The sequence below is a fragment of the Dermacentor silvarum genome, chromosome 1 (genome assembly GCF_013339745.2).
Source record: "Dermacentor silvarum isolate Dsil-2018 chromosome 1, BIME_Dsil_1.4, whole genome shotgun sequence".
NCBI lineage: Eukaryota > Metazoa > Arthropoda > Arachnida > Ixodida > Ixodidae > Dermacentor > Dermacentor silvarum.
This window is the reverse complement of record NC_051154.1, coordinates 264,193,957-264,210,566: the sequence shown is the minus strand read 5'-3', so window position 1 is coordinate 264,210,566 and position 16,610 is coordinate 264,193,957. Positions and strand designations below refer to the sequence as shown.

Sequence of the window (16,610 nt, the reverse complement as noted above, 5' to 3'; positions counted from 1 at the left end):
TAATGCGCTGCTGCTCAATTGAGTGAGGAAACGGCGGCTTATATTTTTAACTTTTTTCCCAGACACTGAAAAGAAGTAAGTTCAGCGCAAACTTACGGGCTATTTCAACGTTGCTGAATAAATGTTCGTTGGCCGTGGTTCATGTGGCGTCGAGTGATGCCGCTCTGCATAAAGCCCAGACCACATGTATGCTTGCGGACGTGCGCAAGCTCGTGGCCGAGCGCAAGCTTGTGGCCGAGCGCTTGCGCAGACGGTGCGGCACGGTTCAGACACACTGAAAGGCAGTGCGATCTCAGCGAAAAGCTCCTCTCTGTTATCGCACGCTCTGGCTACACACCTATGGCGTTGTACAATCAACTTTCAGTGAGGCAGATTTATATCATCCGAGAAAGTTCTTTTTCTTTCCTTTTTGTACTAATCTAACAGCTCTAAAAATATAACAATTACGTTTATAGATATTGAAGCATTTTAAAACACTGTCAATAACAAAGTACGAAGTGGCGTCTGCCAAGGAGTCTATGAGTGAGCCCAGTGAGCACGCGCTGTCGCACATCTCTTGTCCATTCCTTGCGAGGCGCAGCAGGCGCAATACGCGTAGATGTGAGCTTGCGCGCGTCGGCAAGCGTACATGTGGTCTGGCCTTAATGTGTTATGCGGAGCAGTATCACTCGACGCCACATGACCCTTTGTTATTGAGTTTGTCACCAAGTACACTTATTTCCATACTTTTTGGAGCTTGCTTTGGATAATACGATTTTTGGATTATACGTTTTCTCTTCAGTTCCTGTGAAGATCATGTCAACGAGACTCTACTGTATGTGTCATGCTTGTTTACCGACCGCAGTGATCGCTGTGCTGAGCAATGCCGTCGGCTTCATACAGCAGGCTACCGTAGACACAGCACAGTGATTTCAAGTCTACTAGACTTGAAATGTGTGAGAACGCCAGGTTGCATTGGGTTGGCTGTACACGAGCACTCTTATGTTTTAGTTCCCACCCCAGGCGATCAGATAGTGTGAGGATTTTCTAATTCACGCTGGCAATTCACAGACGCCAGTTCCCTTCATTAAGTGAAAACCTGATACAGCCAAAATAGTTCACAATACATACAGTCCAACCTCGTTAATACTAACCCGCTTAATGAGTAATTGCGGTTTAAACGGTGTCATGAAGATTCCCCCACCCAGCCCCCATTGAACCCCATGTATTGGCTGACCGCTTAAGCCGTAATCGCTCATTGCCCACCAAACATTTAGTGAGTACTATTTTTCTTCTTGTTCTACACGCACAGGCACAAAATCAGCAAAATCTCACGCGCGCAGACGTTCAATCTCGAGTTGCAATGCCCGAACGACAGTCGCCAGCGATAGTGGACTTAAAACATGGCTACCATGACGTATTTCCTGCTCATACAGCTGTTGCCAATTGCCGCGCACAAATGCATGGCTTTCGAGATAAGCTCCCGGTAACGGGAAGAAGCCGCCGGTAGGGGGTGCGAATTCGCTATTGCCGTCGAATCCAATTCAAGTAGCAACCACGCAGAAGCACATTTTATTGTGAAGCATATTTCTGCCATCACCGTGGACATCGCTTTGAGGTTCCGTATAAAGTCCAAACATGGTAACATCGTCGCCGCGTGCCGTACGTGGTATGTGTGAGTGAAAGCTTGTGAGGGTCAGCCGACTCAATCTCACGCGCACGAGGGAGGGAGAAAGGCAGGGCGCAATGTCCGCTTCTTCTGTCGCACACGAGGCATGGCGGGGGAGATGAGAAAGGGAGGGGTTTACTTCAGCGGCGGCCGTGCGGGCGCCGTATCTTGAAAGCGATCTGTGACATGGAAAAAGTGCGCGCCTGCGCGGGCCTCATCTTCAAAGGGATCTGCAGACAAAGTGCAACTAGTGCCGGTAGATTCGTATGCGCTGTGCTTTCGACGTCTAGTTCGCGTTGAAGCGATAGACGCTCGCTGCTGCTGCCGCGCCTTCTCACTCCAGCGTTCTGATGAGTTTCCGCGGTCATCGAGCAAGATGTGCTCATGTTTACCTGTGCACGCATTACACGGTGCTCTTTAATTTAGTAAGCGGGGCCTCATGGACAAACTGGCTCGCAGCCTTATCAAGTTCGAAGATGCCGTCGTCGCAGCAAGGCCACCACGGCAGCAAGTGAAGATCACCGATTTTTTGCTGCCTACCCGCAAATAAAGCCTGTCTGAGTGCGTGTTTGAGAGCATCATGACGTAGTTCCTTTGCGGCCGGTAAGTAGCCGCTAAACTGGCATTGGCGGTTAATCCGTACATTGTTTAGTGCATACCTAAACGTCGTTCCCGGCCGACTATGTATTAACGAGGTTTAACTGTACACACATCACGGCTGATGATGCACGTCACATGTTTTGTGCAGCCAAGAGTTGGGTGCCTGACAGCGCTGTAGGTCACTGCTAGAAGGTCACCTACGTGACGACGCTGTAGGTGACCTCCTAGCAGATGTTTCTGTGCTTGAAAGACGGCTCTTGCGGGGTGGCTCCAAGAAAATCTAAGAAATTAACCGATTTTTTAAAAGTCTGTAAATGAGAAAAGAATGTTTTAGGATGCTGGAGGGTGTGGATCGGGGTACACCGTATGTTAAAAAAGCGGTTTTGGTCTCCAAGTCCTGCAGAGTATTAGCCTATAGCTTTCGCTATAACTCTTTCGCGCGAAAGCGTGTATTATGGACACAATTTTTGTTGATCGGATTATACGAAACCCGGGTTATACGACGCTTTCACCTGATCCCGACAAAGTCATATAATCGGGGTTTCAACGCACTGAGATTACTGATCTGTAAAGAACTTACAACAAAATGAAAGAATTCAGTAGTTGTGTTCCAAGGCAGATAGCTTCAACCACTTCTTTTTCTACGAATATAATTAAAGGGACACTAAAGGAAAATATTAAGCAGACTTAGATCGACTTAGATCAATTCTTGCCTAACATTTTGCCAATATATGACCGTTGCGTAGAAAATTGTCACTCTGCTGCTGCTCCTCAATTTGAATCGCTTGTGCCATATAAAAGACAAGTTAACATAATCCTCACATCACCTCCCTATCTACCGCTCTCTATGAATCAGTCAGTGCTGACATCGCATGGAAGGTACCATAGTCCAAAATAAGTGGTGCCACTGATGTTCCACTTTCATCATTTATTTCATCATCATTTTGAATAGCACATTCGTTATTACAGAAGCCTAATCTCTCAATCTAGCTTGACTTAATATTTTCCTTTAGTGTTATTTTCCAAATGTGGCAGGACACCAGTGAGGGTGAACACAAAAATCCAGGGGAAGAGCAAGTTAAATGATAAGGTAAAACGAAGAAGGAGGGGAGGGGACATCTGTAAAAGTCACCTACGCAAACTTGAGACACGGTTGAACGAAATACAACAGCAAGAGAAAAATTTGGGATGACTGCCCAGACTTAATCGTGAATCAGTGATTAAATCATGTTCCCAACAAACAAAGCTGCAGGTGCCAGGCTCCTTATTCAGACCTACCTGTTAGAAACTTGTCAGTGGCTCCCTTGAATATACGGGGAAAAGACGCCTCAAGCATGACCACAAATTCTTGCAGCTGTTCGGTCAGCCCGACAAGGAAATAATGGTTCACAAGATTGTGCTTTGCCTGCTCCAAGGCCCACGGGTTCCCCGGAATCCTGGATGATAATGAGACAACGCTTGGTTCATCCACTTCTGCAGCTAGGGTGGTTTCACACATTTTCACTTCAATAAAAGTGATGAAATTGATAAAATTTCCTTATCATTCACAACAGCTGCAAACCTACCCCCAGACAAACTGACAAGTATCACAGATCTTTGTGCCTCACACTACCAGAGACTGGAATCATGTTCCTGTTTTGACTGTTGACATTCCTGACGCACCTACCAAAAGGATGCCATTTTCCACACCGTCTCCTTATGTCACATTTTATTCTTTGCACATTTTGTGCACTGCCACTTGTTTATGTAGTGACCTTGTTCCTTGAAAAAGCACATAAGTAAATAATAGCACAGACAGCCATAATCGTAAATAGTAACTGCTCAGCCTCTTGACTTTATTATAATTTGCCCCTGACTTCTAGTTCAGTTCTAGATGTTCCTTGCTAAACAATTTTTTTCCACTCTTTTGTATCTTTCTCCACATGCACATAATTTTTCTCAAATGCTCAGGGCAGTAAAAAAATACATTAAAAGCAAATAACCACAGTGCCAGCTCGGCAATTAAATGTATGCAAAGCAAATTACCATACTTTCTTGTGGGATTGTTACATACAGTACTGTGCATGCCAATGAAGGAAGTGAACCAGCATATTATAACAATATAATTTGCAGTCATCCCATAATAACATTAACAGATTCCTGATCACGGCCAATACTACAGCTTCCCTTAAAGTACTGAAACTGCATGTAAATGATTTCATGAAGTAGTCACATGAATATCAGCCAGGCACATACCAGCATCTTGCAGCATGGCCGCAGAAGAATGGCACTTGAAGCCACAGCCGTTCTTCAGCACAGTCCGCCCCTTTCTTGGCGACGCATTCATCAAAAGTCTGCAGCAACAGGAAATGACGTGTAACTCCGTGCACAACATAACTCCGTTTTGCGGCTGTCCTGGTGCACAGGATCGACTGATGCCAGATTACACACACATATCCAGGCACACAGACAAGACAGAGCGATGGACAGGCAGATAGACCAACAGATAAAGTGAGTGTCTGCTGCCAATCCATAATGCTTGTGCAAATCTGTTTCCATGATGTACATGTTAGCCTCACATGACGAGTGAGCCTTGCAGAAGTTGGATCACCTGATCAAACTCGTAGAAAACAATCCTCTGTGGTTGAAACAGTACAGTAAAACCCCATAATATTGTGGCCCCAATAGATGATGAATTCGGAACAGTGGAATTTACTAAACTTTGTGATTTCAGGCTAGTGCCTTATGGCTCACTTCTGCAGCCCCCAGATGTGCACTTTAACAGTATGTTGAAGTGTGACATGATGGCCAAATTCATATACTGACACAATCGTAATGCAGCTGAAGTAAGGCAGATAACAGAGTGCCTTTAATGGCCTCACTGATGAAGCCACTCCATGCGGCCTGGTTGATCGAAGTATGGTATTTTGATGAGTCAGAGATCACCTGCCCAGCATTTGAGGGGCCTGACATAGTGCAAGCATATGCATCCAAGTAAATTGAATGCACAACGTATTAAGGGGTACAGTCAGTAGAACTAGCCGGCAAAATAGTCACTTTTTGTAGTTTTCAGCTCAGTCTCCATATTTCTCTGAAAATTTTACGTGCCCTTAAATTTCACGACATTTCCCAATTTCGAAATTTGCATAAATTGTGTGGCCTAAAATGCCATGTGGTGTTCATTTAAGTGTTGGGCTGTGTATTAAAAAAAACAGAGTGGAAAAAGGGGCAGTCACCGCGTGGATTGTTCATTGTCCCGCCGTAGTTAGAAAAGACGAACCATGTCAAAGAACTGATTGGTAGATTGTGAACAAGAAGAGCTAAAATAAAGGTATTGCCCTAATTTGCAAGAATATTTAAATGTGTAGACATGAGAAAGAGGAGGTGAGCGAGCTGATAATCAGCCACCACTAGTCAATGTATCCTACTTTGTTCTAACAAACCTATGCATTCCTATGTTGGCCTCCCCGAGTGCAAAATGTCACCAAACGGCAACAAAGGTGCATTGAAGAATTGTGTGCCTGGGCATCTGAAGCCACAAGCAAGAATATTAGACAAATGCATGTGCTAACCATCATTCTGTAATAGCTGAATGATCACAGTGCCAGAGTTTCCCTAATTATTTTAATACAAAACTCTGTGGTCAGTGCCCTCTTACACGAAGCTTGTTCTGTCGACAGCTTGTGATCACAACAGTGATAATAACAGCCCTGGGTACTATTCTGGACATCGCCAAATTCCACCATATTGTCAAATTTGGTAATGGCAGCATTTTGGGCCAATCAGAGAGGTCGTAGCCACCCTTTGGGCCAGCTCTGGGCCAATCAGAGCTGACAAGAAGGTGAATGTGACAACATGGCAGAATTTGTCAAAGTCCAAAATAGCACCCCCTGAGAGTAGGCTGTTGCTAATGCCATAAGCATGGTTCCCGTCTCGTATCCAATTCTAATGTGCAAGCAATTTCCAGACCAATTTTCTTGGAAAAAGGATGCGCATTAGAATTGGGTAAATACAGTAAACATTCATTGTGAGCTGCCAATTTCGCTTCAAGATCTACAAAAGAACGACTGAAAATCAACGTTTTTGGTGAGAGATAAAGATGTGCATTTGACACATTCACTGTCCCCTTTGCTCCACCAAAACAGACTGTGCAGCAGTTGAGGTCATAACTGGTATAACCACTAGGGTCAGGGGCTGACCAGAAAAGTTCAAATTATCTGGTGACGGACAATTCCAGGATCAAAATAATGAAAGTTCTGGCCTATATAAATGTATGGCCACTTGCTAGGATCTTAAATCAGGATCAAACTAACTGAAAAATCGAATTAATGAAATTCTACTGTACAACGAAAATGCCAACGAACAATTTTTTTTAAAGCAGATGGTATATTTGCCTCAATATGATTGCATAGTGTACATTTGCACAAGAGGCGAGACAAAGTATAGTCGGGTACAACTTAAGAAGAGAGGAGAGGCCCCGCCCAGATGACCGAAGTGCGGCAGCCGATTGACTCCGCGACTAAAGAAATAGTCCTGCTGACGCAAATCGGCTAGACTTGGCCCAGCTCAAAGCGCGGGCTGCATGCTCTCTGTCGGCGGGGCCACGGGCCGTCCGCCGCATGAAGTCAGTGTAGAGTATGTGCCCATTGGTGGAGGCTCGTGTGCATCCGCCTTTGAGGAGCAAATGCTGCTGCCTTCTAAAGTTGTACCCGACTATAGTTGATGTGCAAAAACAAAACAGGGTTCTTAGATGCATCTTACCATCTTGTTTCCTTGTCTTCGGCGGACCAAGTAAGGCCTGAAGTCATCCCCATGCCTGAGAAAATAGAAATATGAGACGAGACGATCCAGAGGCCGCCTGATGAGGTTGATGTAGACGGGCCTCTGGGTGACCCCATACCTGTACGAGAAAGCAGAACTTTATCACTAATACACTTCTGTAGTGGCACAAAGCCAGATTTTGCAGCATGCTTTACATGAGGACATTCGCACAACCATACCTGACAAAACGTGTGAAAGCACACAGCAGCAGCATACTTGTACTCAAAAAGATTTACACCTGAGAAAACTGCTGCGAGAAAATACAGATCAATCCTACAGGAGCTAACATCAGTCACCTCAAATACAATTAAGAGGTTTGCCCTGATGTCATTAAACACATTTAACACAGTAATTAAGAGCTTTTTTGAAGGTGTTTGTTTCTTGAACTTGCAATGTTGAGGCTTTATGAGGTGAATGTATGCTACAGACTAGAGGGAAGATGCAATTAACTGAATGTGCACTATGCTGTTTGTGCTTATTGCACTACCTATTCATTCAATGTGTCTTTATGGCCGCCGGAGCATGCGTGGCTTCATGCACTACGCGTCACTGTTCTTGCTTCCAACAAATCTTTTAAAGTGAAGCTTTGTCTCTTCCCTCCACTTTGCAAGTGCTGGCTGCTGCTGCCTTGCTGATTATACAATGTGGGACATAGGGTACGTGCTCGAATAGCCAACCTAGGCCACTGGATATGTGCAACAAGGAATGTGTCCCTGGGTATGTGCCCGAATAAACAAGTTAGGACGCTGGGTATATGCATCTGGGCTTGTGGCACTGGGTACGTGAAGATCATCATCATCATTAGCCCATATTTACGTCCACAATGAAGGCCTCTCCCTGCGATCTCCAATTATCTTGCACTAGCCGATTCCAACATGCGCCTGCAAATTTCCTAACTTTATCACCCCACCTAGTTTTTTAGATATGTGAACATTCTTGGCCAATTCCACAGAATGGGAATGTGCCATTCGATAGGTGCTCAAATATACAAGCAAAGAGGCAAGAAGTGAAGAAGTCAGCATCAAAAGCAGCCAAATGTGATGAAGTGAAGCGACCAAAATGGGACCAGAGCGGGCATTGACCGAGGAGCGGTAAGTTACATAGAAGGGAAGAAGGAGAAGTGAAGACATTTTGGTAAACATCAAAGAAAGATTCGCTTATAACGATTCCCACATACGCGTGGAATCTGTCAATTTTTTTCAACTAGGCAGGTATGAGAAATTCTGATCACCAAAACAAACTGCTGAACAAATTGCAGGGCTCTTTGCTTTTGAAAGCAAATGAGACACAACAAGGAGAACCCACATTTCCTCTGATAAATGCCTTTACACAAGCACTTCACAAGACATGCAAGTTATTTACAATCTCCTGACTATGGTACAATGTGTAGACTCGCACTGTCTCTAACAAGTGTTTCAGGTTTATTATTCACAACACAAAGAATCTGGCTGCACACACAAATAAATCTGCCTTTTCACTGTCATGCATAGCATTCCAGTGCTTGCAACACAAAACCAGTCTGCAAGGCATGCACAAAGTAGAGCATATCTGTGCATCTGCCTTCTCTCTTCTCTCTGTAGCACATAGTGTTCGAATGCTTGCAATGCCAAGCTTTGTGAAGCGTGTGAACTCCTCTGTGAAGCATCCGCAAAGTTGCGTGTAACTGCCTCCCTGCATAAGCATCAAGCTGCATAATGCGTTCCTAATATTGAGTGAGAAGAATGAAGGAGACAACGGGGCTAAATTTTCGTTAGTTACAAACACATGAAACCAACAGACAGTGAAGTCAAGGAAAGCATAGGGGAAATTAGCTGTTCTTTGTTAATTGAAATGTAGAAATAATAAGTCGAAATGAAAGGGGATGAAAAGACAACACGCGGCAAGTGAGAACATCTTGCACATTATGACCTACCAAACTTTGCTCCTACTATTGCACCACTTTAATCAAACTGCTAAGGTGCAGTGGTTAGAACACACAGCCTGCAACGTAAGTCATCCATAGATTATTTTTTTCAAGCGAAGCTTGTATTGCCTCACAAGTGTGGCAATACGTGTGGTAAGTGTGGCGGTGGTGGTGTCACGCTAAAACCCTATCGAAAACCTGTCGAAAGCCCCCGTCTCATTCACTTGCTATATACTAAAATTGGCATGGAAGAGTATGAATGTATGACTAACATGACTGATAGGTGATGACATCAATAACATCACATGCTCGTCAGTTACGTCACAATTAACAATAATAAAATCATGTGTGGCGCATACACGCATTGGATGTGCGGGTATGAGCCTGGGACAAGAAAGAAAGTAAGAAAGAAGGTAGGAAAGAGAGAAAAAAAAATCTGGGTAGCTTGCACTAGTGGTGCAAGGCTAAAGACACAGCGGAACTGATCGGTTTCTAGCTGGTCCTGGCTATATGAAGTGATGCTAAGTTATACGAAGTAATGCCAAGTTATGCCAAGTTATACGAAGTGTATAAGCATTTCCTTGTGGTCGTGGCATCGGGGAACGCCTCGCGAAGCACTTGCAATCCGAGCACACGTTGGGGAAGTGGGGTGAAAGCTATGCACAGTGTACGGGCGGCGTGCAGCTGACGACACGCCGGGATGACGTCACGGCGCATGCGCAGTAGCGTGCAGCTGGTGGGAGCTCGGCCGAGCCGCTGCCAGCGGCACCTGCTGTAGTCAGACACCGAAAGCGTTCATACGGACACGGACACTGTAAGGCTCATACCGGGCCGCACATTTCAGCTCCGCTCCCAGAGTAGAGCAGATGCGGGGAAAGCTGCACCAGCGCTGGATGACGTGACCTGCTTGACCAATCAGGGTCGTTTGGTGTGTCGCGTGGAGGGAAAGGGAAGGAACGGGGGTTGGCGCGCACTCCGCCGGGCTTCCCTTGCCTCAGATCAGTTTCGACAAACGGATGGGAAGGCCTTACGTGGTGCATTCCGCCGAGGAGCATGCTGCGTTTGAGCAACGGCGCCACGAACTCGCTCGGGAAAGGGCTCGTCGTCGTTGTGCCGATTCTAGTGTGAGGGCTTTCAAAGCCCAGACAAAACATCAGCGAAGAGCCGATGACGCCGAGTTTAGGGCAAACAAAGTGGAACACCTGCGACAGCGTCGTCTTGCCACAAGCTTCGCTTACCCCCCTTTTCTCGACAGAGGAAGGACTGGTGATTTTTTTTCTTCTTAGTGACATTTTGTGACAAAAGACCAACTGAATGACTGACCAACCAAAAGAAGGCATTACACGAAGACCCATTTGTGATCTGTGCAATGGGTATCACCATTAACAAAGCTCAAGTTGCATGCATTCTGTATATTTCCTCCCACGTCTGAAGACATGTATCTGCCGGCAGCTATGGACAAAAGTTACCATTATCCAGTACCGAGTCACCAGTATCCAGGAAGTCATGAGCATGAGTATTCATAAGTGCATCTGTTGTTGGTGAAGTGTAACTTCATACACCAGATACATGCTCCACATCACGGTTCTATCCTGCAAGATCTTTAGACAGTTAATTTCAGGAAACTAGATTCCTTATACGCAGAACAACTATGAAAAGAACAGCGCCAAAAATGAAAACCCCCACCCCGCCCCCCAAAAGAAAACACGCTATTTAAACGTAACCTAAATCAGCAATGCTTATAATTTCTCTTTTATAACTTCTCAGAAGTGATTGGCTGTTCCTGGCAATAGCAATGATTTAATCACTTGAACTTTCACTCACTTTGCAAAATTGAGAAATGCAATGTGCCCATGGTAAATGGCAGGCTTCATGTACTGCCACAGGGAAATATTGTACACGAACCTAATCTGCAAAAGAACCAAGAAGAAAACGTATTGAAAAAACCGATTACACAAAACAAATGGCCATAAGAACAATAAAAGTAACTATGATGGTCTCTCCATGCCAAAATTTGCTTTTTTTTTTTTTTTGGTTCTGCGATGAACAATGTGGATGCCCTCCACAACCCCACCATTTACAGGAGCATGCAGAGTTTAAGACTTCTTTTTGCCAAAATTGTATACCCAGAAATACAGTTTATTCTCTTTACATCTTTCCTAAATTTGTACTGCAACATGATCTAGTCAGCATCTCATAGATCTAATAAACAAAACAGGTCCAGAAAACCATTGATGATGACTGACATTAAAATGACACAGAGACCACATGACAGCAAAGAAGACAGGTGTCACGGTGTCTCTGTTTGCAAGATTTTAATGTGCAAATATAACTCTAGCAGTGTGCATTATAATGACAACACTTCATTTCATTGTATGAGATGGTAGGTGTACTGGTAGTATCACAAGCATCACTGAAAGGCATGCCCACAGTTATTGTCTCGCAATCTTGTCTGGGGCCTTGGGGTGACCAATATTCAGTAATATTGAATAGTGAATTGAATATATTGCTATTTAAGGAACTGAAACAGCAAGTTATATCAAATAATTTTTCAAATAATTTACAAGTAATTTACGCCGACATGTGGATGATTCAGAAAAATTTTTTAAGTTTGAAGGCATCATTACTTTGCTGAATTGCAAATCACAGGACCAGAACTACAAAACCAGCCAGAATTAGAAAACTACCCAAAAGGTTTGCATTTGAATTTTTTTATTTTTAACTTAGCTATTTAAAATTATTTGTAAACTATTTTATTCATGCTCAGTTCTGTATCACCAATGTTCAATTCAGTCCCATCACAATTCTTTCATATTTAAGTCAATTTCATAAATCCATACTCACACATCCTTACTGAAGCCAAATACAGTGTCAAGACTTCTTAACTAAGTTCAGCTATCTTTTCCAGCTTAACGTAGTCAAGCACCATAAATGCCATAAAGTCCCAAAACTGGCAACAGATGTTTCGCTAGCAAAAAGCCTCTGCTATGAAGACCATTCCAGTACCCAAGTATGATATTCCTTTGGCAAACTTGGGCTGGCCAATTCAAGTTGATCATTTTTTTTTTCTTCCTTTTCTTTTTTTTTGCCAGTCCATTTGGCAGACAAGTTTCATAATGAGACACTTCCACATCTTAGTACTACAATAGGTACAATGTAATGCGAGTGACTTATAAAAATGCAAAGCACTCCTTGATTTGAAATTAACTGTATAGACTAAGCATAAGCAAATCAGTTCTGTGGAAATCTGCATGGTGGAGGAAGTTTCATGAAAAATCCTTAACCTGTGAGCAACATGATGCTACAAAGGAAAACCCACACAGATTTTTCAGAAAAGAAACTTCGCAGTCAAAAAAACAATGTCCAGGGGTAGGGGGGGGCCAAGAGAGAGAGAGTGACCTGCGTGGGTTTTCCTTTGTGGCCTAGCGCTACTTTTACATGGATGGCCATTTTCCTCTTTTATGAAGTGCACAGATATCGACAAGAATTTAATGTAAAAATACTTTCACGAATCAAATAAAACAAGGCAGCCATTTATCATGCCTTTATCATGGCCTTTTTAAGAACTCTTGCAGTAGGATGTTCCCTGAATAGGCTTTTACAACTCCTAGTATTATAAACTAAATTTCTGACAGGGCCTGGTAAGGGGCCCTTTATGCTGCTGCTACATGAGCACCTTGATACGCCCGGAATCTTTAAACAATATTAGTTCACAGATACCACGCTTATGCTATAGTGTTCACTGCAAATGGCAAAACAAGCTTTCATCAACTTCATGCTGAACAAAAATCTTCTCTGTGTCTGCTGGCAACAGGCAACTTTCCCGATTTATTTTATGAAAAGAACTTAGTTTCAGCTGATAGTTATCAGCAGAAAAAAGGAACCTGACTGCACTGGGCATATTCAGAGCTCGTAGCACATGCCTAGAGGGGGACCTGAGTGGACAGGCTATCATCATCAGCCTATATCTATGTCGACTACAGGACCCTGCGCAGGCCTCTCCCTGCCATCTCCAATTACCCCCGTCTTGTGCTAGCTGATTCCAACTTGCGCCTGCAAATTTCCTAACTTCATCACCCCACCTAATTTTCTGCCGTCCTCGACTGCACTCCCCTTCTCTTGGTATCCATTCTGCAACTCTAATGGTCGAACGGCTATCCATCGTACGCATTACATGGCCTGCCCAGCTCAGTGGCTATACAGTGTCCCAAACTAATGAGAGCTTGCCAAGTACAGAGACTTTCCACGGTGCTGGCCATGCAGTGTTGCACTGCACAGGCTCCTCCACTCTTGCGATTAACATGTGGACGTGTGGCCGCATTCTGCCCAGTGCAGCCAGCGTGGCCACACATTAAAGCAAACCTACTTAGGCGCAGTGATACTTGAGGCATGGTTTCGTGCTGTCTGCTACATTGTAGGCGTGCACCAAGGCTGCATTCCGATGAATCAAAACTTTGACCGCAGAAGTACTACAGGAGCAGGGTCATTCCTGCAAAGCCAGCTTTGCGTTTTTGTGTTGCACGCAGTAAGTGGACATTGCATTCCCCACCCTGAACTAAATTGACTGCATGAACTCCGGCAAAGTGTTATCTCTTGAAAGAAGAAGAGTTGGTTCCTTTTGTGAACTTCTGGGTGTAACAGGACAAGTGAAACTGTCTTTCTATGACAGAAAAGTTTACTGGCATATACGCAGTACATTGGGCCCAAGGCAGTGAAACTGCTGGCCTTTTACATGTGGTAGACAAACATGGGGCTGGCATCCCCACGACAGTGGTAGGCTACTGAAAGTTACATTCGCTTCAATGCAATGCATCCTTAGCATTCCCCAACACCAACAATGTAGCAGATGACATGAAGCCATGCCGCCAGGTATTCAGTGCATCAGTGCAAGTTTCCTTCAATGTGCAGCTGCACTGGCTACATTGATGGTCCGCAGAGCACAGCCGCATGTTAGAGTGTTCACTCCAAGAGTGGACTGTACATTAGCTGTGCCGAGCTTTCGAATCTCACACTCTTGGTGCCTAAAAATTGCAAACTTCTCAAAGGAAACTTCTTAATAACAAAAAGATAGATGCATCAAGCTGAATGCGTCATGTTTCTGACTTTATTGTTCTGGGAACTACAGTCTCTCCCTTAACAGGGTTAATCAAGCTGTACCATACACATTCCCACATTTCTACGATATCATGTTATCCGACATTTAAAACAACCTGCCGCTTTTCTTAGGTGACACTAACTCGGCACTAAAGCATATTGAACATGTTTCGTTCCCTGGATCCAAAATTTCATGTTGCAACACATACGTGCCATTGAAGATTAATGCTGGCAAAACAGTTACGTAACGGGATGGGCTGCCAAATGAACTCAAGGAATATAGATATTGCAGCAATACTGCATTATTAAGCACCTACAGGCATGGTTACCGCATTTGAAGCTATCCGCATCCTCTTTAATGTGTATTCTCATCAAGTCGCATCTTTTTTTGTCTAAGTTTTGACCTTGTTGCCTGCTACATGAACTGATCACTTCCAGCAGCAGCCAGGTTCTACAATAGCCATTCTGTAAAGCACAATAAAAATGTTTCACAGTGGTGCAGTGAAGAAATCGCAGCTAAAGGGTGGTGCGACAATGGCTGCTTCTAACATGTGGCACACGCACATGGATTGTCACCCATAATATACACGTGCCACAGAGTAGCTTGTATTCCACAACTACACTTAAGATCTCTTTCTATATGAAGAGTGCTGGCAATGATGCAGACTACCTTTGGATGGGCACACATGTCTGCAAGGAGGAACTATAAGGTACAAGACTCCATGCTGTAGAATAATGGGATCCAAGGGGCTCGACTTTCTCTTTAATAGTCGCAACCGTATGAAGAAACAGCCAATGAAGCCTGAAGAATCATCATCATCATCAGCCTATATTTATGTCCACTGCAGGACGAAGCATAGGATAAATTAATTGGGATGCTTAATTGAGATGTAGAAATAAGGTAATGGGAAATGAAAGTGGAAAAAAAGACCACTTGCTGCAGGTGGGGAGAGAACCCACATCCTCCACATTACACATGCAGTGCTTTTACCAATCAAACTACTGCGGCGGCCATCCTCCCGTCCATTTTCTTGGGTATTTGTGTATGCATACAAGATTAGCCTGGGAGTGTTAGTCAGTGTTGCTAATGGCCAAGATAGTAGATGTGGAACATCCCTTTAACCACAGGTGCCATGTAATATGTAAGCTTGGGAGCAGGCGAGGCCAGCTCTTAAACAAAATTGAATTCTAAATGAACAAAACTGTGTTCCCCATGGTAATGTGGGCTGCATTACCATGGACTGCAAAGCTTAATCAATCAGTGCTTGGAGGATTTGAATGTCGCAAATATGCAGCTTACATCCCCTAAGGTATAGTCAAGGAGACTAGTGCCAATGTTAGAGGGAGCACACAGTTTTTTTGTTTTGTTTTTGTAGGCTCCCTGCAACATACAATGCTACAATGTTTGACAGGCACTATTAAAGCTATTTGCTCTACATGCTGCAGTTATCCATTTAATGTTGTCAAGCCTGTTAAACACCCCCTTTAAATTGGCCGCATAAGTTTTGCCCAATGCTCACACATCATATATCACAATGAAACTGCTCAGCCCATTGCCTCCTTACCTGATCTGGGAGTGACATGACATGCATGTTCTTAGATGTGTTCAAGTGGAGCACATGAAACTTGTTGGTAGCACACAAATCATATGCAACACCCATAAAGCTGGTGCTGCCAGTCTTGGGAACCCGGTTGTACAAAATGACAAGATTGTCCATTGTTTTCTCAGGTAGCCCAAAGTCATCCAAGGGTGCATCCGTGCGACTCTCTTGCACAGGTGGGAAGTCATGCAGCCGCTCATTGAGGTAAAACAGCTGTAGCCTACCAACCGTGTCAGCTGTACAGAGTAAAAATGCAGATAAATATGAGACCAGTCACAGCTAAGCAATCTTATCCATAATGACCGAAAAGACAACCTTAAAGATGATTTCCTGCTCATCCTTTCTTCACTTCCATCAGTATGTGCTCAGTTCAAAAATCACAGGCTAGAGATACACAATACTAACTATTGAGAAAACATTTAACCAGAACACCACATACACTACAGAAGAAGATGCTTCACTTATGTCAGTCACAGGCCAGGTGGCTAGTTACCTTAAGGGGGGATGCGGGGCTGAAAATTTTGTGTTGTACGGATATTGATGAAAATTCAAGGGTTTATGTATCTTCTTGTTCTAAGTATATAATCTAAATTTCATTAATACAAATAAAATAGAAAAAAAGTCATGGCTGTGATACGGCCCAATTAGGCTCGTCCCCCCACCTTAGGAAAACTATCATTTCAGAAATAAAGAAGACACACCGATTGTTTTTGTTAGATAATTTCTGGAGAGTCATAATTATGCCTTATTTTTTAGTTTTTACTTGGCAGTCTGCTGTACTCTCGATCGAAGGTTGCCCACGATTAAAATGCACGAAAAAAAAAAACTTTCTAACATGGGCATTCATTCCGTATTCATGGGCGCTCTCAACGGCGAGTACACGCCACCGTCACGAGAAGCAAATTCGTTTTCTTTTCTACAGTGCAGATTGCAATCAAATTTCGTGATGAGCTTCTTTGTGCAT

General features: G+C 43.9%; 1 protein-coding gene across 1 annotated transcript in view; it reads right to left on the bottom strand.

Annotated features, from left to right (window-relative positions):
- Positions 1-16,610, bottom strand: part of LOC119437132 (heparan sulfate 2-O-sulfotransferase 1-like) — a 39,466-nt gene that overhangs the window by 20,583 nt on the left and 2,273 nt on the right. The window contains exons 2-6 of the mRNA XM_037704193.2: positions 15,611-15,882; positions 10,776-10,861; positions 6,989-7,127; positions 4,484-4,581; positions 3,527-3,684 (exon numbers count right to left, since the gene is read on the bottom strand). Coding sequence (XP_037560121.1) covers positions 3,527-3,684; positions 4,484-4,581; positions 6,989-7,127; positions 10,776-10,861; positions 15,611-15,882 — 753 coding nt within the window. The remainder of the gene's footprint in view (positions 1-3,526; positions 3,685-4,483; positions 4,582-6,988; positions 7,128-10,775; positions 10,862-15,610; positions 15,883-16,610) is intronic.